The 27,417-nt window shown below is 43.2% G+C and overlaps 1 protein-coding gene across 3 annotated transcripts in view; it reads left to right on the top strand.

Annotated features, from left to right (window-relative positions):
* The window catches only part of CCDC34 (coiled-coil domain containing 34), a 145,312-nt gene that overhangs the window by 78,028 nt on the left and 39,867 nt on the right, over positions 1 to 27,417 (top strand). For all 3 annotated transcript variants that reach the window (XM_069221964.1, XM_069221962.1, XM_069221963.1), the window contains exon 5: positions 19,526 to 19,684. In XM_069221964.1, coding sequence (XP_069078065.1) covers positions 19,526 to 19,684 — 159 coding nt within the window. The remainder of the gene's footprint in view (positions 1 to 19,525; positions 19,685 to 27,417) is intronic.

Here is a 27,417-nt window from a genome sequence, read left to right as displayed (position 1 = left end):
GCTCTCGCTTCATGTATGTTTTGAAAATTAACAAGGCCTTCATATATTTGTGAATCCTGTTAACCGTGGACAAGAGCCTCTTTGTTGCATAGTAATTCTAAGTCTTTACCCACCACACCTGTATCAGAGGGATTATTCTAAGCTTCCAAAAGTGTATGATCGAGATTCTGGCAGCATTTAGCAAGTGCATAATAATTCCGCTCATCAGAGGTGTAAGCAGATAAACACTCTCATGGCCTGAGTGATGACCTTGTAATAAGACCAGATTTCCTTCCAGTAGAGTGGCACATGAATGCAGGATTCACATGTTTGTCATTGTACCAGACTCCCAAAAGCCCAACATGTATCAGAGCCCCGAAACATTGCTTTTAGTCTAGACAGGGAATGGTACCACCTGGTTAGTATTTTATAAGTGTTTTCTTTGTTTTTTAGGTGTATGTCTTTGAAGCCATCACCCATATTGTGGGTCTCAGGAGTGATTTTGATGTTTTCGTCTTTCTCCCATTTTGTCATGTACGTGTATTTGCATCCAGGCTAATATGGTTATATAAGGTAGAAAACCCCTTCTTTGTTTGTCCATTCTAGAACATGGATTGTATTGGAGTTTTCATCATTTCCCATTCTGCAAATAGGTCTTCCAACTGTGGGGTGGGGGATGGGCAGTGTTGTATCACTGGACCTCCATCTTCTTAGAAAGCCAATGTCTGCTACTCCCAGGGCAGTTTCTGGATTGTAGGCCAGTGTTGTCATTAGAAAAGGAAATTATGTGACACTAGTCTTCCTAATTATGGATTCCAAATATTCTAACAATATCCATGGTAATGACAGAAGTTCAGAATGGAAGGGCGTATTTATGGGGAAGCCACAAAATATGATGTAGTCAGATAGGGGAGTATCTTTTCTCTAAAATAAACCATGGTTTCGTGCAATGTCTACATTTCCAATCTAGAGCATTGCACAATTGGCCAGCTTAAATGTCATTTGAAAATCAAAGCCCACCCGTATTGTGTTTGAGTAAACTGCACCCGGAGACTCTTGGGGTGTTATTACAAATGATGGCTGTTTTTTGTTTGTTTTTGTTAATATCTGGTAGATCACAGATTTGGGGAATCTGAGGGGCAAGACTCTTGAGATTCTGTCTAGCCAAGAAATGTTCAGCTTGTCAGTCAGTCTCTCTTCACTGTGTGTTTTGAAAGGTAACCTGATCATATATTTGTGTATCGTGTTGTTAGTCGTAGCCAAGAGTGACTTCTTTGCATAGGTATTCCAAGTCTTTGGCCACTACACCTGTATCCGGTGGATTATTCCTAGCTTCCAAAGGTGTAGGTACTTGAATATGACATCTGTCAGTGAAGGGATGTTATATTTAAGTTGTGTAGTTAGTCAAATTGATGCCAAGACATTGTATAGGGTGTTATGGAATACTCCTGTTGGAGACAGGAGTGACCAGAATTGAACGGGTCAAAAACTTCCATTCCTTGGGATTTGATGTAGTTTCTTTTAAAGCCAGAAACTTCTGTGGACAATCATTTCAATGTTGAGTAGTGTTTTATTTTACAGGCGGTGGGGGTTCCATGGACAAAGCAAATAACAATGTGAAAAGTGGACTGTCTTCTCTTGTGCCTCTCAGTATTTGTGTCTTTGAAGAGAATTTCCCATTCACTTTTATTTTTGCGATGGGGGCTACAAAGTTGCATTGCATCGTATCGGGGACTAGTCTTGACCTTGACAGGAGATTGCATCAAAATCGTGAGTCGGCCCTACACAAGGTTTTCTCTGCATCCAGAAAGAGAAGGACCATGCACATTTTGTCTAACACTGCGGCTTCTACTAGGTTGAGTCCCAGCCTAGGGTTTGAATTGCAATGAGCATATGATAAAATCGTTTTGGTTTATTAACTGGGCAGCTGGGGATACAGGTAAAGTGTTACAGAGTTGGAAGTGAATTAATTCTTTAAGGTGGTAATCTGTTAAGGAGAAGTACTGCTCTACCAAAATGCCTTAGTGGGGCAGTGTGGGGGTTCATTATTTGGCTTATTTTGTGAATTACATATTGAAACAAGGGCCTTTGTCACTTGCAGCGATGCTGACCAGGCCTTGGTTGAACTTGAATTCCTTGGTGTGATAAGTGCATTAGAATAGATTATCACTTAAAGTAGGCTGTCATCAAGGGTGTCAGCGGAGTTTCCTCCAGGTTTCCGTAATGGGCTTCTGAGGAGCTTTTATAAGTGCAGATTACGCCATGCCTTTTGTTTATAGAGGAGTTCCCAACTTCAGGAAGGTGGTTGCAGCCATGTCTGCTCACTGTGTATAGGTTCCAACCAAACAAGTCGGTGAAAAGCGTCAGTCAGTCTGATGACAACCTTTAAGGTTGTCCTGGTGACTGGTTAGCTTTGGAGAATTCATTTGAACTAATAAAGATCCATGGCGCTGCAGCACACCACATCTGTTTAAATGGAAGAGAACAAGCTGTGAGGCTTCTTCTAGACTTACAGAGGAGCTCTGAGATGGGCATGGGTAAACAGGCAGGTGGAGACCTGCTTTTGAATAGTAGGGTACAAAGCACGGACAAGTTATAAATATCTTAAATTGAAGGCAATGGCTAGATAAGGCAAGCACCCTGTTCCATGATGCCCCTACTTTAACTTTGTTGGGTTTGTTTAACTTATAACACCCTCACCTCCTCTTCTTGCCGCCACCACCACAACCCGGATTGTCCTTAGCCCCACTATGGACTGCAGTGCGAGACCAAGAGTGGCGCTGAACTTTCTTTCTCTGGTGGTTATATGTCTGATGTCTGTGGTAACAAATAGGTCTCTGGCTTGGCCTAATGAGCAGAGTGGGTTTAAATATTACATACATGTGCTGTGTTATGGAAGTGAGTGAGGACTGTTGTGGATTGTCCATTGTGAGTGAGAGTAAATACGTAGTTGGGATCTTCCTTGAAGCATCTGCCTAGAACAAACTCTTGTAACATCATCTTTCCTGATAGTGTGTTCGTTATTTTGGGTGACCACACTGGGTATCCTGTATGTATGTAATTGCTTTTAGAAAATATTCTGCGCATTTTTAATCTTTTACTAATTTACGAAATCCATGTAGTCTCCTCTTTTGTGAAAAATGCCGAACAAACACGTTTTATCTAAAGTGTTTCTTCAGGGCCAGTGCAGGCCATAACATGTGAAACCTTTGCGCCTGGAGTAAATAAACTGGATTTGTTTTATAGTCGGATTAATGGATTTAATTGCAGTTTATAAACTGTTCCATCGCTTTACTGCTGCTGCGAGCCCAGCCTATTTTATGAACTGTTTTAATATGTGACAAGTGAATACAAGTCATTGCATTTACTGCACCATTAATTAGTGCCTTTTGAGAATTCATATTTTAATATTTCATATGTAGCAGTTTTTGAGGGGGGAGGATCCCTTTTATATCCTCATAACTGGTGACTTTCATTCGATTGGAAAACATGAGGCAAATTGAGTTCCCTTCACTCACTCGCTCTTTTTATTTTGTACTCATGTCGACCACAGTGTCCCTTTCCTACCTGGAGTCGACGATCCTACACGTTGTAAGGCCGAGTTACAGATGTCATATGGGTAGCCTAGTTCGCATTTGGGTAGTAGGGTGTCGAAAGTACGAGACTCCACCACCTTGGTAAACTGTTTCTCACAGAAAACTAAACAAAAGGCTTTATTGTATGTGCCGATGTTTCGCTAATGTAGTGCAAAATGTTTTACAGTGTTGTTTTAGAATCTCCAAAATCGTTATAAAGTGTTTTAGAGGCTAACTCAGGCGTTCTTTTTTAGATGCTGTAGAGTTCAAACCTTTATTTTATGTAAGAATGACAGTCCTGTATTTCAATCATGTCTTTTTTTTTTCCTTTCTGTTTCGGCTTCACTGAGTCATTTTCAAGACATCAATTCTATTTCTAACCTGGGTAACACACACACACATATATATATATATATATACTGTCTGTATCTATTTTTTTTTCTTTCATGGGCTGAAGAACGGGTAAGGATATTACATTTATTGTGGCATAGCTAATCATATGCCTGATTCCGGACCCACCAAGTTCGCATGCCTTTGCTTGTCCTTTAGAAGGCATTGCTGTTATATCTACATTGGCTGCTAGGCTAATCATTTTACACTGGGATATGACAGCTTTCTTGTCTTATCTTCAATGATCTATTCTTATGAATGCAATCTTCAAGTCTATTACAAGCACAGCGGAATGGCTTCTAGTTGCAAGGCACGCTTTACAAATAGAGAAAATAACCAAATAAAGGAAGACGCAAAGTCTTAATTTTATCATAGTCATATTACTGTTAGGTGACTTCCATGTTAGCACAGATACGTTATTAGGCAGTACTTGCTTGTGACAGGAGAAGTTTTGAGAATACCTGATTTTCTCGTGTTCACAGTCCACCTTGGTTGCCTGCCCCCACTTCTGTCTGCTGCTGTGAGCCATGATGGTTTGCCTCACAATGTTACCAATGGGCCAGCTGGTTCATGATCACGTTGAAACCATGCAAAATAGACTTTGCTTAGCATGGAAATTAGAGCAGTAATCATTTATGACAATATATTAGTACATGGTTTAAAACATTCGTAGGAAAACAGTTCAGTGAGATTATGGTAGCATAATTGGTGGTACTGAGTGGATAATAAGCATATTTGAATTCCAATACTTGATTTCTTCACTGTGATAATGAGTATGTGCGCTGACCCAGAAAGATTATTTTAAACAATTGTGGGGTCTACACGGGAGAAAAGATCCCCACAGCTCTGCCACATATAGTTCTATTTGAGATTCGCAAATGGAATAAACTAGATACAGAAATTATCTCCCAGAACTTCCCTTCAAACACTGACTATAAAGTTATGAAAACAATAATTAAGGGTTTTCTAGCTCCTTCTTTGCTAACTGGATAGATGAAAAACAGATATTTTTCACCAGCAACTACATTGGAGATTTTTTGGAAACTTACATATTGAAGAAAATGGTAGGGATAAGAAGACTTAGGTAGGTAAAACATTGAAATGTAGAAGTAGGAGATGGAAATGGAAGAGTAGGAAACATCTGTTAAGCAGGGCTTGCTGCACAAGAGAACTCAACAGAAAAGACTCATACAAAAAAATTCCCCATAGGCAACCAAACCACATTTATAATTTATAATCATGACTCAAGTCAAGAGATCAAGATACACATTTCATCCACTTTTATTTTATTTTGGCATAACAATTTATAATCAAATATTATCCTATTGTCTATAACAATGTCTGATTAAAAAGAGAGCAAAAGGAACAACACTCTATTCTTTACTACACAATCGAACATCCTCAAACGTGTCACAATCATACATTCATTCCTCAATCTACATGTATTTCTATCAAAAAATTGTTTAAAATCTTATCACAGTACTCTACATACAATATACGGTGCAATAGGCCAGGCAATCCAAGTTTATCAATGCAATAATTGTAATCTTGACTTGAGCCATGATTATAAATTAAAAATGTTTTTCATACAAGACAGTCTACTAAATGAAATCCTGATGCTATATATATATATATATATATATATATATATGTATATATATATATTTCATCCCCTTTTCCATATCCTTTTTGAAGATTTGACATTTCACCTGAGAGAAGTTTGCTTAGTCTTTTTAATTTATGACTGTAGTCTGGGATCCTGAAGAACTTGTTAAGGCTTTTCTTCGTGGTAGCCAGGAAGAGTTTACTTTTGAGATAGAGATATTCTTCCACCAACTATTTAAGAACTGTGGGAAAGCATAAAAGTAATCTAATGAAGAAAAACATAACATTTACTTTGAAAAATAAAGCAAAGAGAACCAAGATGTACGATGTGTTGGATAACTGCCTGCAATTGTAAATTGAACCTCTGCATAAGGAATAATTTAGTTTTATTGGTGTTATATATTTTTGTTATGTGAATGTAGCACTACTATGAAATTTGAAATGGCAGTGTAGTGTTTGAAATTCTTTAGCCAAACTAAACATTTTTTATATAATAAGTGTAACGCATCTCATGAACTCAGCATTATCATAATGTTTCATTCCCGTACAGATCTAAAATGCAAATACTTTTATAGACAAACATGTTCTAAATACCTTATTTAACTGAATTTAATTTAAAAGCCGGCAATCTACAATTCTAATGTGGCCTTAATATGGATAAAATTCAACAGTAGACTAAGCTGAGCTTCCTTTAATTGCTTAATCTACTTACTGTCAGCACGGGTAAATATTCCAGTGTTAGTAATCTGATTAGAAAGTGACAGCTCTCCATTTATCCACCTTGCGGGGCTCATAGAAATGATACATTTGTAGTATGAAGTGTGTAAGCGCTCATCATATATACATCTAAATGGGATGTACGGTGTCCAGACATGCCAGAGTTTAACAGGTCCATATCACCATTTCCGCACCATCTATTCCTCGAGGCACTCTTGGCATAGCTGATAGTGTCTTGTGCAATATACATTAAATGCACTGCATCTGAAGACTTTGAAAATATAATCAGGATAGGGGATCTATCTGCTGACCCACAAATGCATTTTATTCTGGACCGTGCTTTGCCATCCACTTCTGAAAAAGCCAAAAGCTTGTAAGCCACTGAACAAAATGTGATCAGTGTCTAAAGTGTCACTCTACTGCTTTCCCCTGCAGTGGAAGGAAAATACAGTTTTACTCACCACTTTATATTTGTCATCTTATATTTAATTGTACATTATAATACACTCATAGTTCCATTTGGATATGGGTCTTAAAGTACTTCAATATTTTCCTTGTCGTTTTGTGGGTCGGGCATGTATAACTTCTCTGAACCAGGTGATCCATAACATTGGAGTTCTCTAAGGGCAAAAGATAAGAGGTTTTTTATGGGAAGGAAATGTCATTAGACTCAAGTCTCTCCAGTCAGATCTGTGATTTCAGGTAAATGTCTCCTCTCACAAAGGAATTAATATCTTCTGTTTTTACAAAAGTGCAAATGTTACCAAAGTGTTTCCGAGCATATTTCATAGTTTGCCATGTTTTCCAGACAGGAAAATTTATGTAAGGTTTCTATGATAAAGTCGATAAACCTCATAGATTTAGTCAATGCTTCTCCGCCCTGAAAGTCTCAGGGTGCTTCTTTCCAGAAATAGACTTGTTGGATTCGTTGAAATGTCACCAGTTAGAATTGTCCCTATAGAACCCAAAGTTGTGCTTGCTTAATTGAAAAACGTGTTGGTCTTCACAATCTCCTTTCCCAGAAGAGAAGATTTTCAGCAGGCCTAGAGTCTTCGTGGATTGCGGAAGAGCACTTTCCACAACGGGACTTTCCATTCCCTGGCTAATCACCAGAACTGGTTGTTGAGTTGCATGAAAATTGGCCCTAAGGTTTGTGAATCTGTTTTGCCCCATTCACTCTTTTCGTGAATGTAGGAAGATTTTCGAGCACAAGTCTAAGAAGCCCTGCGATATTTCTTATAGAAAAACAGTAGGAGTCCAACACAATGTTTGACCCAGTACGCCAAATAGGAACCAAGAGCGCAAACAGTGATCCACTGCAGACTTGTTTCAAATATGCATTCAGTAAAACACGGGTGCATAATTCATCCAACAAGGAAGGTTAATCTTTAAAACAAATAATTCAACTAACCAAACGCAGATGAGTTTAAGTACAATTTATTTGTTTTCTGCAATGCTGTCATCGATCAAGATTATGAGTAGAGATGTGGTTCTGAGTAAGGATGTATGGAAAAAAAGGCCCATTGGTGCCCAGGGATCGTCTGGCCCTTGTAAGTTATTTTCATTCACTGATCTGATCTATTATCTGTGACAAACCCACCACAATCATTAATTATCCCATTTATTCATTTTGCAAATAGATATGCTGACCCTCCCCATGATAAATCATGTTTTAAAGTCAAGAGTCCTTTGTTCTTCCTGGCAGGTGAAAGTCTGAGCAGAGTTTAAATTTGTTGAACTGAAAATACTTAAAAGGGTGTATTGACCATGCATACAATTGGTAATGTTTAAGAGAACAAAGATTGGCCTGGGTTCGAGAGGTTGTGGGCAGAAGGTTCTTTCAATTGCATTCAGAGGAGTGGAGCGCTAGACCAGTTGACTCTGGTATTTGGGGTCCTTCTAACTCCGACAGCTAAGGTAATATTGGGCATCCAGTGAGATCTTCTTCGCCCCCCCCGACCCCCCAAAAAATATGTGAAATTGTTATGGAATGTAGGTTTGGGAGTTTAGTAGAACGATGTTGCTAAATTGTGTGGTGGACAATTTGTGTGGGAAACTGTGGTGGTGGTCTGTTATGGATTGGTCCATGGCAGCCAGTGGACCTCTTTGGCCAATACAGTACGCCTTTGAAAGCATATCGAGATCTCGTACTTGTGGATTGAACATTTTGCCTTGGATTAACTGTGATACTGTCGACACCTCTGTGGGAACACACAGACTACTTGGTTGCGCGACTGCCATGAAGCGCTGATTCCATCTCGTCTCGTTTGCTGTTCTCGACTATGTTGGTGTCATTTATACCGTTCCTCAGAATAACGACTGGCCTGCTGATGTCTGTTTGCTTTTATAATTTCTACATTTCATGTTCTAAATGTTGAAAACCGATAAAGATTTTTTTTTTTTAAAAAAAGACTTCAACAAGTACTTCTGTAAAGCCTATCTGGCCACGGAGACGCTGCTTTTAATGTGGCACCGATATTTTACTTTTTGAGTGCCCTTGTCTGATCATTTTTAAATTGGAAAAGTATTTTTTCTCCTAACCGGAATCTCGCAACCGCGCATTCACCAGATCTAGCCATTTTCACGTTGCTGCTAATAAGAGCTGTAAACACTACATTAAAAAAATCATTTTTCTACCGCAATTACTTAACAAACCTTTATTCTAGAGTCCCCATCCCATTCTACAGTTGTTTTTTTTTTAAAAAAAATTTATACAGGTTCCCCTAATGTTGGGATTAAACGCGTAGTCTTGCCTAAATAATGTATGGTATGTAGGTCTTGCCTTGATCTTAAATTACACGTGGTTCGTTCGTGAGGGAAGGTTGCACAGGTGCTTACTGTGCTGTGTGTATGAAGGACGCTTGCACTCCTGATGCTGCGAATGTGCGTGCCCCTGGATGTGTAGCATCCGGCTGCCGTCGCCTGTGATCACCCTACACTTCCGGTGAGGATCCCCTGCTATGTTGGTTATTTGGGAGCGGAGATTTCTCTGCTGCTGCGCAGTTGTGCCGGTGTCCTTGAAATGCTGATAGTATTTATGTGTGTCTTTTTAGGTATGGGGTGGGCTTTGCTTAAAGTGTACGTAATGTCCCTTTTACCACAGCTGCACATGTTGTGGTACCCTTTCTTTATGTGCAGGAAACCGGCCCTGCTGGTCTTAATGACACCCATTTCAAGTTACACAAATGAAACCAGTCATCTTGTTCACAGCGTATAATTCAAAACTAGTGGCTTTAAAAATGCTTACTTAAAGCACATACATAGGTTTAAGACACTGGAGAGTAGAGATTCAACTGTGTAGTGGATCTGAGGAGCACCACACAGGAGACTACATTTATTGCACGTAAAAAACCCTCACACACAGAATGTTTTATCATTTCTTAAATACATTCGAGGTGGGTGGCAGACACACCTCAACACATTCAGTTTCCGTGTTCGTCTACTGAGGATGCCAATTCTAAGTCGATTCGAGGCTTGACTTCCAGCACATCCTGCCAGATGCTACAAAAACAGTCTGGATGTTAACAGGCCAAGAATAACAAGAGCCATGCCAGTCAGGAACACAGAGAGGATCTTCTGAAAGAAACAGTGTCTTTCAGCCTAAGAGGCAGTTTTGATTGGTGCAACAGCTACTTTCAGAAAAACTTTAGTTCATATATTTGTGACCTCCGAATACTCAGTGTTATAGCATTTCATTTTTCCGTCATTAATTAATTGCCCACAACATAGTCCTCATTGAAATACCTTTTTTCAGTCCAATTCAAATTAAGCTTTTTAAAAGTATAAATAAGTATTCTATTTAAAAATAAAACCAGAACACACTGCATTAATTCAATTTGTTAAATTTTATATTTGGAGCCATATTCCTCAGTTGTAGTAACCTACTACACAGCAAAAACAACAAGTGATGGACGGAATGCTGAACATTGTCAAACACTCACCCCCAGTCACAGATCTGGGTTTAATCCATCGTTCTTTTGCTCACCATGCCACCCCAGTTTGCACCCAGCCATATGCAAATCAGTCTTGACCCTGTTCCTCATGGGAACAGTCCAGCCCGAACTGCCAAGCCAGGTCCTCACTGGACCGGAAACAAGCATCCTGGGACCGGTTTCGGGGTTTCACCCCTCATCAGCCAGGCTAGCTTGAATCCAGTGGCATGGGAAGCACGGGACCCACGTCTGGGCATACCCTTCCCACTTAGGGCGACAAAGCAAAAACAACAAGTGATGGACGGAATGCTGAACATTGTCAAACACTCACCCCCAGTCACAGATCTGGATTTAATCCATCGTTCTTTTGCTCACCATGCCACCCCAGTTTGCACCCAGCCATATGCAAATCAGTCTTGACCCTGTTCCTCATGGGAACAGTCCAGCCCGAACTGCCAAGCCAGGTCCTCACTGGACCGGAAACAAGCATCCTGGGACCGGTTTCGGGGTTTCACCCCTCATCAGCCAGGCTAGCTTGAATCCAGTGGCATGGGAAGCACGGGACCCACGTCTGGGCATACCCTTCCCACTTAGGGCGACAAAGCAAAAACAACAAGTGATGGACGGAATGCTGAACATTGTCAAACACTCACCCCCAGTCACAGATCTGGGTTTAATCCATCGTTCTTTTGCTCACCATGCCACCCCAGTTTGCACCCAGCCATACTACACAACATACATATTTTACCTTGTTCAAAACTTGAAGTCTTCATCAATTTGTCAATGGTTGAATTGCAGATTTGCATCAAGCGTCCCCATGACACCAAGCACGTTGTAGATCTCCAGTTACTGAGGGGGAAGGTCCAGAGATGGATGCAGGATAAGGACCTTCTGCTCAGTCAAGCCAACACAGCCGTGATAGGTCGTCATTGGCTCCCTTGAAATTTCTAATTTCTTTGATCTTAAACTAGAGCCTAAAAAAAGGTTGTTTTTTGTTTGTTACCTACACATCTCTGAAACTACATACCAGTGCAATACTGAAAAACTGCTTCCAGCGAAGGTGGCAGGGGCTGGGGCATGAGTAGGAACTAATGAGAAGATCATGAAGTTAGCTGTGAGCACATTGCTCTGTGCCTGAATGTCGTTGAGTGGTGAAATTAGGTTTTAGATTGATGGAGATGAGAACCCTACTCAAGCAACAACCACAGTCCTTGTTAGGGTGAACAACAAAAGTCACTACATTTAGCCTGTGCTTAACTCTAAGGTAACTTAGCACAAAGCAGTCAGGCTTAACTTGGGGGGCAATGTGTAAAGTATTTATGCAGCAAACAAAAAGTAGTAAAGTGAACCCACAACACAAGAAAGCTCCCAAACCAATAGAGACATATGGAGTAACTGCTAATAAATAAGATGATACCAGAATGACAGAAAAACCAGTTAGTAGAACTGGAGATATTGAATCTCAAAGTTTTAGGTAAGTGTAGCACCTAAAAGCACAAGGTGCCACTCAAGGCCATCTGGTAGAGTCAGACCAGGGGAAAGTCACAAGTTTAGGCTGTCCGCGATGGAGGGCGAGCTGGATATAGAGACCAGCGCATAGTCCCGCTGAAAAGGTTACGCTAAAGTCTGGTGTTTAAGGTTCTTTTAGCTTGGTAGAGTCTGTGAGGAGCAAGAAGAGGTTCATAGGTGGTTGTCGCTATAGCCCGAGGTCCTGGCGTCATGGATGCTCGTTGCTTTAGCGCAAAGATCTGGTCATGCATCACATATGGTCATTGCCGGAGCTTCTTCTCGGCGTTCACTGTGGCCTGTCTCTGCTGTAGCATAAAATGCAGATCTCACGTTGCCGGTCATCACTGGTGGTCTCTGTAGCACGAAGAGTGGAGTTCACTGGAGGTTGGCGGTAGACATGGATGGCAGATTGACGGCATGAATGGACCCATTCGAGGTCGCAAAGAGCCTAAAACTTCAAGATTTCACCCTTCTTTACAGAGGACACCACTATGATGCCAGCCATGGGTCCAGGACCTGGGAAGTTCCTCTTGGGGATCGGGGACTCACTGTAGCAGAGGCAAGCAGGGCTCAGGCAGGTCTAGTTGGAGGTCAGCTCAGCTGGGCATATGGAGGACAGTTCTCTGGGGCTTACGTCCCTGTAGCTCATGTAGGTGGCAAGCTACCTTGCCCTCGGAGTCAATCTTGTGTTCCTGGGTTCAAGGAGCAGGTCCAGGATTCCTTCCTCAGGCAACAGGGCAGTCCTTCTGAGTCTTCTGAAGGTCCAGAAGTGATCTCAGGAGTGCTTCCAGTATTTATACAATGGTGCCAACCTTTGAAGTGGGAATACTCCAAATACTAACCCCATCTCTGCTTCTGCCAAGGTCTACAAAAGACTGTTGTCAGGTTCTTTTGTGTGTGTGCTTGAGACAGCCCTTAGAAATGTAAGTTAGGCAGGAAACAGCTCCGCCCCCAACCATCCTGGCAGAGTGGCTCACCCTGCCAACATCTAGTCCCCTTTTGTTCACTGTCTGGGAGGAATACACAGAGGCCACCTGCCAAACTATTCAGTCATGGGACCCAGGCAGCAGGCACCAAATGGTTAAGACAAGAGAATGACAACTTTAAAAAAAAAAAAAAAAAGTTGATGGATGAATCATTCTTGACCCTGCTCCTCATGGGAACCGTCCGGCCTGAACTGCCAGACCAGGTGCTCCCTGTAATGGAACACAAGCAACCTAGGACTGGGACACTGTTACTGGAACCAAGCTATACATGGCTGCTGAGTCCTAACCAAGCGGCACCAGCCCTGTGTTTCTTGTGTTTCAATTCAAGGGAGACTTTGCTTGGGAGTTCGGGCTGGACTGTTCCCATTGAAGCACAGTCAAGACTGATTTGCATTTGACTGGGTCCATACTGAGCTGGCATGGTGTGCAAAATAACAATGGACTGTGATGTGGCCGGAATAATTATGAGTGACTGCGGTTAATTCAAACATTCCATCCATCAGTTTTTTGTTACATTCTAAAAGTTGCAGTTTCAGAATTCTGACTAAAATCCGACTTTACCATTAAAGTGGATATAAAATTACATAAATTTGATTGCAAGCATCATTTTCCCGTATGCTCCCAAAAGTAGGGCCAGACGTATCAAAGGATTTTACCCATTCTGTTTCTATGTGAAAATGCGTTGGTGCATATGGCCCTTAATCACTTATTAAATGTATTACGGTAACCCATTGTTAGTTAATGGGGGTAAACGACATAACAGTAAAAAACAACTTTAGGAGTTTTTCACTACCTGGACATGTAAAAATTAAATCCACATGTCCTACTTTTTAAATACAATGCACCCTGCCGCTTGAGCCTTTAGGGCCTGTCTAAGGGACGACTTATATGTATTAAAAAAGGAAGGTTTTGGCCTTGGCGAAAGGATTTATTTTGCCAGGTTGAAATGGCTGTTCAAAACTGCTCTATAGATTGCAGTGTTAGGCCTGAGACATGTTTTCAAAGGCCGCTTTAGTGAGTGGCACAATGAGTTTGGAGGGCCCACTAACACCATTTGATTTACAGGTCCTGGGTACATTAAGTACTATTTGCTAGGAACATACAAGTAAATTAAATATGCCTAATAGGTGTAGGCCAATTGTGCCATGTTTTAGGAAGAGAGCGCAAGCATTTTGTGCACTATGCATCTGCTAACTGGTGCTCAACTCCTACAGCCGACAAAAACAAATTCAGCAAAATAAGAGAAATGAAGGCAAAAGGTTTGGGAGACTACCACCCAAGGGATTTAGGTCTAACACAGACAGTGCTGAATCTGTTGTACCCACTGCAAGGGAATACCGTGGGATGGCAACACATGGGGCGCGGCATGGCGGTCATGACAGACTTTGTTACATGTTCTCTGTTCCACAGTCCAGCTGTGCTCCAGTAACACGGACATAGTAGGAAAGGAGAAGAGCTAAAAAAAAAAAAAACTTTTGCTGCAGTGGCAGAAATGCAAAACTTAAGCTGGAGATGGTCCTGACCATTTCGCTCCCTAGATGTGCCCCGGGACAAGGCTGGGGCATACAGAGACACTTTTCATTTTATTTAAATAGCAGTCATACATGCATCTTATGTTCCTTCTGTGGTTTTATTTTTCTAAACCATTGTTACCTATATGTGAGTGTAGCCTCTTTATTCTAATATTATATGCTTTCTAAAGATACCAAATATGTATAAAATACGGTCAATAAAACCACATTTCCTTCGTGTTCTGATGAAAACCAGTAATGCTTCCTTATAGAGCAGACTACTTCAGGTTCATAACTCTGCAAATAACAAGTTTTGTTATTACCAAACTCAGCTGTACTCATTTTATTGATCTCGGTGAATGGTATACTGAGTTGGCCTGCCTGAGATTACATGGAAAATGTCTTATAGACAGATCTCTGCAACAATGGATTAACTTTTTCCAGAATCCTACCATTTTAGTCCATGCTTGCTTTCTTCTTCTTGTGTTTGTCCCTCCCCATGAGCTTGGACACAGTACTTGTGTCCTTCCACTGCTCATTTTTCAGGTGCTTCTTTTTTTATTTTTAAGCACCCTATGGAAGTGTGTTGCTTTTCTTGCTTTCTCCCCAACCACCTTTCCTTGCAGTTCTTGCTTCTTCAGCATCCTATTGTCAGTTTGCTCCCCCAGCCCTGCCCCCCACCTTCCAATCTCAACTTGCCTCCCCAGCCCCTCCCGCCCATCTGCTATTGTTAGGTTGCATCCCCATCTCCTCCCACCTACCTTCTTTTGTCAACTCCATGCCTAAGCCCCTCCCCTCCACCCTCCGTTGTCTGCTTGCTTTCTCATTTGCCTCTTGCCCACTCTTCTCCTTGCATACCCCACCCCTTCTTTCCCACACTCCATTGCTATCTTGCTCCCTACAGCCTCTCCCAGCACACTTAACCCTGCCTCCATTGTCCATGTGCTTCTTCCACCAATCCCACCTGCCCGCTAGTGTGACTGGTGCCTCTGTCCCTCCCATCTGCCTCCACTGTCAGCTTGGCGCCCCAGCTTCTCCTACCCTCCTTTGTCAACTTAGTGCCACCGTCCCAAACTTCCTGCCCTCCGTTGTCTGTTTTCCTCCAAAACCCTCCCATCAATGCTCCAATGCCCATGTGCATCCCCATGGTTTATCAAGTGTCCTCTTGTGTCTTTCTCTCAGGCCCCTTCTTTCTCCATGTTGCCTCATCCTCCCAACCCACTTCCTTATTTGTTCTTTTTTTAATTAAGGAAAAGCACATTGACACTGGCTCCATCATAAGGCTTATTTAAAAATTATTTTTAGCCATGCTGCCCATCCGTCTCACAACATGACTTAAACATCATTACCAAAGTCAATTGCTCCCATTGGTGAGGCATGTTGGCTTTGCCAATGCTTGTTAATTTTGCCTCGGGTGCTTAACAGAAACATTGTCATTGGTATTTCAAGAGCATGAAGTTACAAAGGGCTCCACATCTGAAGCTTACGCTTAAAGAGTTTTTCCATTGCTCTATTTCAGGGGTCTCCAACATTTTCAGTAATCAGAGCTCATATGCAATGAACATCATCATGCGCTTCTAATATTGTTGTAATAATGACCACATCAGGCAAGATTACATTGGTTGCCACCTCATGCAAGGTTGCCAGCAGGGATCACTTCAGAGGGTTACCAGTTGTAATGTCAAAATGGGTTTGTCAATTTGGAATGCCTCTACCTGTATACTACATAACAGCCACAGCTGCAATGACCCTGGCACCAAGGTAATATGACTAATAAGCCTCCCTAATGCCACAAGATTTATCACTCAAATATTAGCTTTAAATATATTTTGGAAATTCAACCGTTTTTCAAACATCCGTATACAAGGTTTGAAAATGCCCACGTTTTTGTCTTGTATACATGGTTTTCAATTTACATATATCAATTCAACCAAACAAAAGCTTCTAATTTAGTAGGCTTGGCTCTACTGGAGAGCTAATAAGAGGTAGCCGGAGAGCTACCAGTAGCTCATAAGCTACACGTTTTATGCATTGCATCAGCTGACTGCTTTGTGTACAGCATACTGATCTTATTCTCTGCAAATCTACGCTTAGCAACAGGTGGAAATCTGTAGAATTCTTTGAGTTCTAAAGATCTTTAGAAATGTAATAGCTTTCCATTTCCAATAGATCATTCTCACCAAACATAAAAAGCTATGCACACAAACTGCACTTGTGAATCTAAAACATACATAATCGCCTAAGCGTAGGAGTAGCCTATGAGAAAGTGGATTATTAGTTTGGGTGGTTGCGAGACCTCACCAAGTAATTTCACTATTATGTATACGGTCCAGTTAGGTCACCTTAATTTAAACCCTAGCTCAGTCCTGGAAAGCTGTGACACAGAGCAGTCAGGCTTAACTTAAACTAAAACAATTGTAAAGCATTTTTCAATACCAAAATAGTTAAAAAAAGTAAGAAACACAATACAATAAAAATTGCACTCCAATTAATAAAATAGTACACATTTTTATCTTTAACTAGACAGTAAAATGACAACAATCTGATGTTGGTGCCCAAAGTGATAATTTTTCAAAAGTTCTCATAAATTCCTTATTTCAAAGCTTCATAAATCTCTGCTTTTGACTTATCTGTCATTGGGCTTGATATCAGTGGACAGGAGAAGTCGAGCTGTATGGTATGAACCCATGCTCTCTATGGGAGTTTGAGGCTATCGACTAACTGGTATAACTTTACAGCATTTCAGCATTCCAGCGAGATTTGATGGCAGGGAGCTGATTAGTGGTAGTGTGGTGCCCTCTAGTTCTTTATACAAAAAGTGAGCTCTCTGCTCACAATTTGCAGTTCATTTCAGGATAGAGTACACTATAGCACCATCCAAAGGTCCAGGACCTGGGGGTACCTCTTGGGAGCTAGGATTCTATCCTGGGATGCACCAGTGGGGTCCAGGGAAAGTTTATTTGTAACTGGTCAATTGTACACATGCAATTGCAGGACTTTATTAGCTTTTGTGTTCCTGGAACTTAACAAGAGGCCACCTAACTACCCCGTGGAGTCTGCTGGTCCTTATTACTAGTACAAGCAGGTCTAGCCCTTGGGGTCCCTTTCCACAAATGTGACAGCACTATCAGTCCTCCTTTTTTGAAGTCCTGTCTTTTGGTTCAGCAGGTGCAGTCCACCTTGGTCCAGCCTTTCATTCTGAGGTCCACACATTTAGCAAGTGCAGCCCTTCTGGTATTTCTGAGCCCAGTAGTGTTCTGAAGAAAGTAGCCAGGGGTGCCACTTTTATGCCTTGCACTAACATGTGGGTGGGGAAGACTCCCACAGGCAATTATATCCACTCCTACATCACTTCCTTGGGATTTGGCACTAAGCATTCCCACAGTGCATCTCTCTGACCACATCCAAGATGTCAGAGTCTTCCTTTCCTGGGTCAGAGCTATGGGCACACCCAGTGACTAGAGACATGAGTCACTCACCCTGCAAAATCAAATCTTTAATAGGGTGTCTCTCTAGTGGGCTTGGTGCCACTCTGGATACTTAGACAATGATAGGGGCAGGCATGGGTTTGGGTACCTCTGCCTGCGAACAGGGCTGCCCCTTTGAAGTATGTACCGATGGTGGCCGCATCCACCCATGCCATCCTGTCATGAGGAAGTCACGCTTCCTTTAAGCCAAGGCCCTCTTGTAAATTCCTAATAATTTGAGTCATTGAATCATGGGTCTGGCTATTCCCAGACCAAAATTGTACATTATATTGTGTTACAGTGGAACCTACTGCTTTTATATAGGACAGCCTGCCATGCCACTGGGAAAAACGAATTTAGGGATTTTTCACTGCCAGGGCTTCTAAAATGTAAAAACACATATCCAACATTTTAAACACCATGCACCCTTAGGACCTATCTCGGGGGTGACTTATAAAAAGGAAGATTTAGGCCTGGCAAAAGTTTAATTTTAAAACAGCTATGGTAGGCTACAGTGGCAGGCCTAGAGTTCTGTTTTCACTTTGTCATTGTAGTGGTGGTACAAAAGGTGGAATTTAACTTGCAGGCCCTGGGTATCCAGAGTATACTAAGACTCACAGGTACGTTAACTATGCAAATCAAGGATTAGGTGATTCTACAGGTTTTTAGGGGTCAGAGCACATACACTGGACACCAGCGTCCCTGTGTTCAGAGTCTGTAAAGCAGTACAAAATCTTGCCAAAAAAGTGGGGGCAAAAAGTGGGGTTGATATGCAAAAATGGCATTTCTTCATAATCACAACAGGGTGAGTCCTTGCTGTCCAGGCTTCTCTCCTTTTTATCCTGGATGATAGTATGCCTTCAGTCCTTCAACCTTTCCCTCAGTGGTTTTGTTTGTGCTTGGTGGTAACTAATTCTGTCTGTGTTGTGGCCTCTTTCTCTAGTCTGTTCTTTTTTTGATAATTGAACCTTTCTCTTTATGGAACCTGACCTTCTGGAGCTGTGTTTGAACCATTCTTTGTATATGCTCGCTGTTCTGTAACCCACTTTTCCACCTTCAGTGGGTCATAGGGGGAAGTTGAAGGATCTTTACAGGGCATTGTGGGGTCTGTGACTTTGGTCCAACAGGTGTATTCCTTGTGTGTTACCACAGTTCTGCGTTCCCTTGTGTTGGTGAAAAGTGGACTGTGGGTGATGTGATTCCCATTACAGCTGTTTCTAGTATAATGGTAAGTGTCCTTATCGCCATAAACTCTGTTGAAGATGATGTCTTACAATCATCCTTCATCGAGGCTCTCTCTGGTGATGCTCTCGTACCTCTCAATCACTCAGGGCATCTTCCCAGAATCTCTTAAAACAGGCCATATCTTGTCACTCATAAGAAACCTACATCAGACCCTGATGACCTCACTAACTACTAGTGTGGATCATGTTTTTCGGTTTGACACGTGGGAGGATTAATGAGGTGAAGAATCTGCAGGTAGATAATGCACCCAACCAGAAAGATTATTACAGAAATTATATACCCTTTCCTTCTGCCCCTTGCAATGTGTTTGCCTTATGGAGTGAACTACTGGGCTAGATAGGCAAGTTTCTTATAGTAGTCATATAAGATATCAGCAGTCTTGTTTATTGCTTTTTAAAATGTTTTATGTGCCCATTAGAGGCCCCATATTCAACTTGATAAATAATTTTCTTTCTGCTACATTTGTAAGAGGAATGCCTTTAACTTAATTGTTTTGCATTCTGCTTTGAGCTATCAGAGTAGTTTTACTGTGAGTTTTTCATATATACATTACTAGGAGGCCAACATTAATGTAATTGTGGTAGATAACTCTGCATGTATTACTCGTAGGAAAAAAAGGAAAAGGAATTGAAAATGCTTAAAGAACAAAAGGAAAAAGAGGCTAAAGAGCGCCACAAAGCTGAAATGGAAGAGAAGGCTAAGGAGAAGTTTAATGAATGGTTGAAGAAAAAGCAAGCCGAAGAAAAAGAGAAGAAAAGGAAAGAAAAGGTGAGAATGGATTTCAAAAGCTGATGAATTACCTTTAACAGCTCAAACAGTTGCCAAATGTAGGTTCTCAGACCATTACTCTTAAGCATTTAAGTGCAGCTACTAACATGTCAAACGTTGCAATTAAGATAATGATCCTCTCACGAACCATCATATGAAATCCAGTCTCTTGTCGCAGAGCTGCAAATTATTCTTTGATGTATGTGGTTCCTATAGCCAATCAGCAGCCTTTTGGTAAATTTCCTTTATGACTAAAGTGTTAATTTTCTGTGAGTTGGCACAATTAATTTGTGTACAACAGGAGATATGTAGTTCTGTGAAGCCCCCAACAATGTCAAAAAGGCCTTTCTTGTAACTATGCTGAATCTATTCAAGGTGGCTCCGTTACTCAAGGCATACCACATTCTGTGGGTTTAGTAACTGACTCTGACTCTGACATCATCCAAATCCATGCGTACTCAAGGGCCAGCATCTGCACCTCCAAAAAAATTGATGCCCTGCAATGTGCTGCCCTGTGTGCATTCAGTGCCATTCTTAGAGCCACATTTGGCATCACCCTCAAATTCCTTGAAATTAATTGAGTGATAAAGGAGAATGTTGAGGCCTGTTTGATGATGAGCCTTAAATGGAAGTGCTCTTTGGGTCCTACTCTGATACTCTTGTTGTGCCCAATACAGAAGTTGATTCTGAGACTTTTAATATCCATTTCTTTTCAACACTGACGCTGATCCATACCTTGACTTACAAAATGCAAGGAGATGTCCCTCATCTCTCTACCACTCCTTCAGAATAAGTCTTTATTCAGTATGGTGGTAGCCTTTGTGAAGATTAAATCTAACATTTTGATGGTGATCTTAAAGCATTCCTCTACAATTATCATGCCAAAATTGAATCTATCATTAATGAGGCATTTTTAGAGCTAGCTTGTTTGTTAGGGATAAACCCTTCTCGGGACTCGCAACCTCAGACCAGACACATAGATAACGCAGGCCTGTCTTGTGTAATCCAAAGCTATTTCTCCTGCATCCCTCACCTCAACTTCTTGTGGTCCAAAAATATGGCACAAATTCCTTTCCCTAAACCCCACCAGAATGAGAGTTGAAATATTTGACTCTCCGAGGCTAAAGATCTTTGCCTCAAAGCAAGGCGAATGCCAAATGCCTTCAGGGGTGCTATGACCATGGGAGGAGGCAAAACTGACTGGTATCAGTCTCTAGGACCACATAAGAAGCCTTTCTGCAATCAGATCAACAATGGTTCGGACACTTCCAAACAAATATTTAAGTGCAGTTTAGATCCTGCAGATACAGTTACACCATGGCCACGGCTGTCACCCTGTGCCATTGTGCTTCAATGTGCAGAACAAGTTTCCCTATAGATGTCTTTCAGACCCTGCTCAGGAGGCCATAGGGCTGGCAGAGGCTTTTGGACCACAACAATGGAGTTTAAATGCATTTACCACTGCTGTCCAAATAGCCGCTGTACTATGGCTCTGCAAACTGGGCCAAGTACAACCCTTTCTGAACTTGACTCTGTGGTAATGAAGGCTATCTGGCACAGACACCCCAGGGCGGTTAGTGTAGGGGTGCCACGGCTTAGTCATGAAGCCAGTGGTGGGCGGTAACTTTAGGAGGTAGGCACGGACAGAACACACATGCACACACATACACTCACACCCATTCATTCTCGCACACGGGTGCACACACACATCCGCTCACAACACTCATTACCAAATATTCAAACATACATGCACAGACGCACCAAACATAAAAAAAAAAAATAATAACTTACCTGCATCCCTGCCTCGGAGGTCCCAGCAGGGTTGGGACTGCTGCCTTCCCTTATTGGTTGACCTTAGGTCAGCCAATGAGGGAAGGCAGTAGTCCTAAGCCTCGGAGGTCGCAGGAGGGTTGGGACCTTAAGTCAGCCAGTGAGGGAAGGCAGCAGTCCAAACCTTGTCACAGAGTGGGATGGGGTCAGTGAGGCTGCTAACCCCACCCCACTATGTGACGATGTCTCACTGATTGACACTAGACCCAGGGCACTTCAGTGATTAAAGCTGAAGCGCCCAGGTCTGAGGCAATGAGTGACACTACCTCTTGTCACCAATGGGGAGAGCCTTGAGGACCTTTGCTGCACTGAGGTCACACCCACAGGAGCAGTGACATCCTCAGCCCAGCAAATGTCAGCCCGGGATGGAAGGAGCCTGCACATTTAATGCATGTCTAGCTCCTAGCTGCCTGACTTGAACCTGAAGAGTGTCTTTCAGGCTGACCTTTGATCAGCCTGACAGACACTCTGGTTGAGGGGCAAATGAACGGGTCGCGGCTGCATAAGGCCGACTTCGAGTCACCCCCGCTCAGCTCAAGGAGTTTTACGACACCATGCGCCTCGTATTTGAGTGGGCTGCCCCTGTTCGAGCTCCTTCGGGCCCCTTTGGGTCAGCAGGGGCCCCATCGGATTCCACGCGGCGGCTTCGGCCTCAGCACCGTTGGGGGCTCCTGGATACGATACCAGGTCCGGGAACGACACAGAGTGCACACAGTCTGCCTCCTCCAGTGTCGTTCCTGACGTCGATGCTCCACCGGCTGCCACCAGTGCTGCCAACCCCATCCTTATTCCAGATGATCCTGAGCCAGAACAATGTTGTACAATGCCGATTCAGGCTTTTGATGGCGCCGACAGGGGCCAGATCACTGCTTGAGGCTTATTTTGATCAGCGAGGTACAGGTGAAGAATATAAGGGGTCTTGTGACCCTCTAGAATAAGGTTTGGAGCATATGAACTGGTATGAGGATCTACGGGAAGCCAGTAGACTAGATTACTTCTTCAGATACTGGCATGCTCTCACCTCCTACTGTGGCTATGGAGGAGGAAGCTTCATATGCATGGTGGTGCGTAGGGCAGCTGAGATCTTGGACCTAGATTTGCCTACAGTGCCAGTCAGGACTAATTTCCTGACAGAGGTGCTTCAGCCGGGGGTTTCCACATCGGAACTGATGTTACCCTTTAACGAAGCCCTCACTGATGTCCTGCTGGGGACGTGGTCCAAACCCAGCAGAGAGGCTCCTGCAAATAGGACAATCCGCCACTGCCATAGACCAGCTCCTAATGATCCTAGTTTCCTCACCTAACACCCCACCTCGGAGAGCTTGGTGGTCCAGGCCGCCACTTCCCATGGCACCTTCCCCCTCTGCTCCCCCGGATAGGGTATCGAAGAGGCTGGATTATCTTGGTAAGAAAATGTTTTCTTCCTCCATCCTGGCATTGAGGTCTGTAAACACCTCATGCCTATTGGGCCATTTGTCCCATACTTTATGGGATACGGTGGCACAGGTGCTGCCCCAGGTCCCAGAGGGCGTGCAGAACACTCTCTCACAAGCTGTTAAAGATGAGAGGGATGCAGAAAAGTTTACAATATGGTGTGGTTTGGACACAACCAACTTGCTGGGTAGGGTGATTTCTTCGATGGTGACCCTTCGTCGCCACGCTTGGCTACGAATGTCTGGCTTTTTGGGGGATGTCCAAGCAAACCTTATAGACATACCCTTTGATGGCTTGCACCTATATGGAGAGAAGACAGACTCGGCGCTTGAGCAGCTCAAGGACTCTCAGGCTATGGCCAGATCCTTGGGCCTCTGGGCACCTGCTCACCAGCACTCTGCTTTTTGCCCCTTTCGAGGCTTCTGAAGGGGTGTGGTACCACGCCACCCACAAATCAGCCTCTGTCAACTCAATATCCAGTGCGAGGATGAGGTTGTAGTACCTTCAAACCCAGAGGGTTTAGCCACAGGTTGGCCACTACCCAGACCCCCTCCTCCACAGTGCCCAAGTCCTCCTAGTATGATTCTGCAAGACCACTCGCGCCCAGTTGGAGGGAGGATTCAATTTAATCTCCCTCACTGACGGTCCATAACATCGGACATATGGGTCTTACGGGTCACACAGAAGGGCTATTCCCTCCTCTTCCAGTCTTTCCCTCCCTCTATGCCTCCATTAAAAGAACATCAAAATTCTTCAGTCCTCAGGGAGAAGTATAAGCCTACACTTCCACAGCACCTTTTAACTGTCTGTTAGGAGTTTATTCATAACCAAACATACCATCATTAAATCAATATATATTACTTTGAATTTTGATCATCCTTGACAAAATCATTTTTCAATTATAAGAAAATATTCCATTTATGGATCACAAACCTAAGGTGCTCCCAAATTGTAACGACGCAGTGCAGTGATAATGGTGATAATTTAAGTGAAAAAGTGTTTGATACAATAATGTGGTTAAAAACCAAAACAAAACAGTGAACTACTAAATGTGGTTTAGCATATAACTTGACTTCAAGACACCGGGAATGAAGGGGCCCTTTTGAAGCTCACTGTTTTTTTTGGGGTTTTAACCACATTACTGTAAATATTGTATCAAACACTTTTTCACTTAAATTATCACTGCACTGCGTCATTACAATTTGGGAGCACCTTAGGTTTGTGATCCATAAATTGAATATTTTCTTATAATTGAAAAATGATTTTGTCAAGGATGATAAAAATAAAAAGTAATATATATTGATTTAATGATGGTATGTTTGGTTATGAATAACCTCCTAACAGACAGTTAAAAGGTGCTGTGGAAGTGTAGGCTTATACTTCTCCCTGAGGATCGAAGAATTTTGGTATTCGATTTAATTACCCAGGTCTAAGGGTTTCTTGGGTTTGCCTCATTTGGTAAAATAATCCATTAAAAGAACGGCTGCTGGAGGATCATTTAGTCTTGCTCAGCGAGGAAGTTGTGACTGTCTTGGCTAATGGAGCCATAGAAAGGGTCCCAATGTCAGAAGTAGGCAATGGTTGTTATTCCCGCTACTTTCTGATTCCCAAAAAGAACAAGGGTCTTCGCCCTATTCAGGATTTGTGGGATGTCAATGTCTTGCTCAAAAAGGATAAATTCAAGATGCTCTCTCTTGCTCAGGTCTTGTCTGCCCTAGACCAAGGAGACTGGATGGTAGCGCTAGACATGCAGGATGCGTATTTTCACATCCCCATCCTGCCTGCCCCAAAGCATTACTTGCGGTTCAAGGTGGGTCACAAGCACTTTCAGTTTACCGTGCTTCCCTTTGGTCTCACCAGTGCCCCTCGGGTCTTCACAAAAGTGATGGCGGTGGTAGCAGATCATCTGTACAGGCTAGGGATTTCAGTCTTCCCCTACCTCGATGACTGGCTGTTGAAGGCTTCTACGTCCCAGGCTCTCGTCACCCACCTTCAGACTACGGCAAACCTGCTGCATTCACTGGAGTTCACTATCAACATGCCGAAGTCACACCTGACTCCCTCTCAGAAGCTCCCTTTCATCGGCACTGTTCTGAACACAGTACAGTTTCGGGCTTATCCTACCGAGCAGCGAGTCCAGGATATTCAGGTTATTATACCGATGTTTCGGCCTCTATCCTGGATTTTGGTGAGAAAGACTCTGAGGCTGCTGGGCCTCATGGCCTCCTGCATCCTGTTAGTCAAACATGCCAGATGGCATATGAGGGCTCTGCAGTGGGACCTGAAGTTCCAGTGGGCCGTATCTCACCGATACGGTTCAGATCTTGGAGTGAACTGCAAAAGACCTGTAGTGGCGGTTAGTGAACTGCAATAGGGTCAGAGGCAGACTCCTCTCCCTTCCCCAACAAGATCTCACAGTAGTGACAGATGTGTCACTTCTGGGATGGGGCAGCCATCTGGGGGAGGGGGGATCAGAGACCTCTGGTCTCCAGTGGAATCTGGACTCCATATCAACTTACTGGAGCCCCGGGCGATCCGATTGGCATTGAAAGCATTTTTTCCTTTTGTAAAAGGGAAGATAGTGCAGATTTTCACGGGCAACACTACCACAAAGTGGTACTGCAACCAGCAGTGCGGCGTGGGGTCGGGGCCCTTTGTCAAGAGGCCCTGCGTCTCTGGATATGGCTGGAACAGCAGGGCATAACCTGGGGGGTTGAACACTTGGCAGGTTCTCTGAACACCAGGGCGGACAAACTCAGCCGTCGGCGCCTAGTGGATCACTATTGGTGTCTCCACCCGTAGGTGGCAGAAGGACTCTTTCAGTAGTGGTGTGATCCTTGGTTAGATCTGTTCGCCTTTGCAGAGAACACGCAATGTCAGTAGTACTGCACGTTGGAGTTTCCAAGGTGGCAGTCGCTCGATGACGCTTTTCATGGCGAGTGGAGTTCAGGCCTCCTGTACGCCTTTCTGCCATACCACTTCTGCCCAGATTTCTCAAGAAGATCAAGAACGACTGGACCCAAGCAATCCTAGTGAGCACGGAGAGTCTGGTATCCCAAGCTTCTGAAAATGAGCATCGATCCTCCGATCAGGCTGCCCCTTCAGGAGGATCGTCTGTCGCAGCAGTAGGGGAAGGTTCTCTACCCGAACCTGTCAACTCTGCACCTTAATGCGTGGAGATTGAGTGGTGGCAGTTGATGGCTTTTCGCTTCCTCCTGAAGTCTGTAAAGTTATTTTGGCAGCCAGGCGTGCCTCCAGTAAAACAGAATATAACTGCCGTTGGAAACACTTTGTATATTATTGTGCAGAAAGATCCATTGATTCTCTTTCTGCTTCTCTTTCTGATATCCTTCTCTTTATACTATTCCTTGCCCAGCCAGGTTCTGCCTTGGGTACTCTCAAGAACTATCTTTCTGCCTTATCAGCATTTCTTCGGCTGCCTAATCAGCCTTCACTTTTCAAGTATCCTATTGTACAAAGATTTCTTAAAGGGCTTGTACATATGTTTTCCCCTACGCCCTTTGTTATGCCTCAGTGGGACTTAAATCTTACCTCACGTTTTTCATGTGTGCTCCCTTCAAGCCCTTACACAACTGCCCCCTCCAGCTGCTCACCATCAAGACAGCCTTCTTAGTGCCAATACATCTGCCAGGAGGGTGAGTGAGAGGCAGACTCTTTCAACTAAGCCACTGTATCTCACTATGTTTCCAGGCAAGTTAGTTCTCAGAACTCGTGCTTCTTTCCTCCCCAAGGTGGTGACCCCATTTCATCTGGGTCAAAACATCACCCTGCTCCCTATGGGGAAGAGGAGCGACTCCACCGACTGGACCCAAAAAGAGCATTGTCGTTTTACCTTGACTGCACAAAAGAGTTCTGGGTGGATGACCAACTCTTTGTGGGGTAAGTGGGAGCAAAGAAGGGCCGGGCAGTGCAGAAACGTACCATTTGCGCTGGGTCTTTCTGTGCATTAGTCTGCTTTGAATTGGCCAAGAAGCATCCTCCCGAGGGCTCATTCCACAAGGGGCCAGGCTGCTACCACTGTGCTAGCATGAGGTGTTCCAGTCCTGGATTTCAGGACAATGTGCAGCAATGTGGGCATATTGGCACATGTTTGCAAAACACTACTGCCTGGACAATCAGGTCCGGCAAGACGGACACTTTGCCCTTTCGGCCCTGCAGGACTTCCCAGTGTGAGTAGTTATATCCGCAGCCCACTGCCAGGAGGTATCTATTTTAAGGTAAGGAATCTGAAGCTAGAAGTCTCTATCAGATGAACAAGTTACTTACCTTCGGTAACACATTATCTGGCAGAGACTCTATCTAGCTGCAGATTCCTTACACCCACTCATGCCTCCCCGCACTGCGAATATGTCTAATAGAGTTAAGGTTTATCCCTTTCAGGGCCCTTGTTTTTGGAGAGACAAACTGTTGGTTCTATCCATGACTGCGCCTATGGCGTAAAAGTTTGT

Source organism: Pleurodeles waltl, chromosome 3_1 (genome assembly GCF_031143425.1).
Source record: "Pleurodeles waltl isolate 20211129_DDA chromosome 3_1, aPleWal1.hap1.20221129, whole genome shotgun sequence".
Classification (NCBI taxonomy): domain Eukaryota; kingdom Metazoa; phylum Chordata; class Amphibia; order Caudata; family Salamandridae; genus Pleurodeles; species Pleurodeles waltl.
The sequence above is the reverse complement of the archived record's forward strand: the minus strand, read 5'-3'. Positions and strand labels throughout refer to the sequence as shown.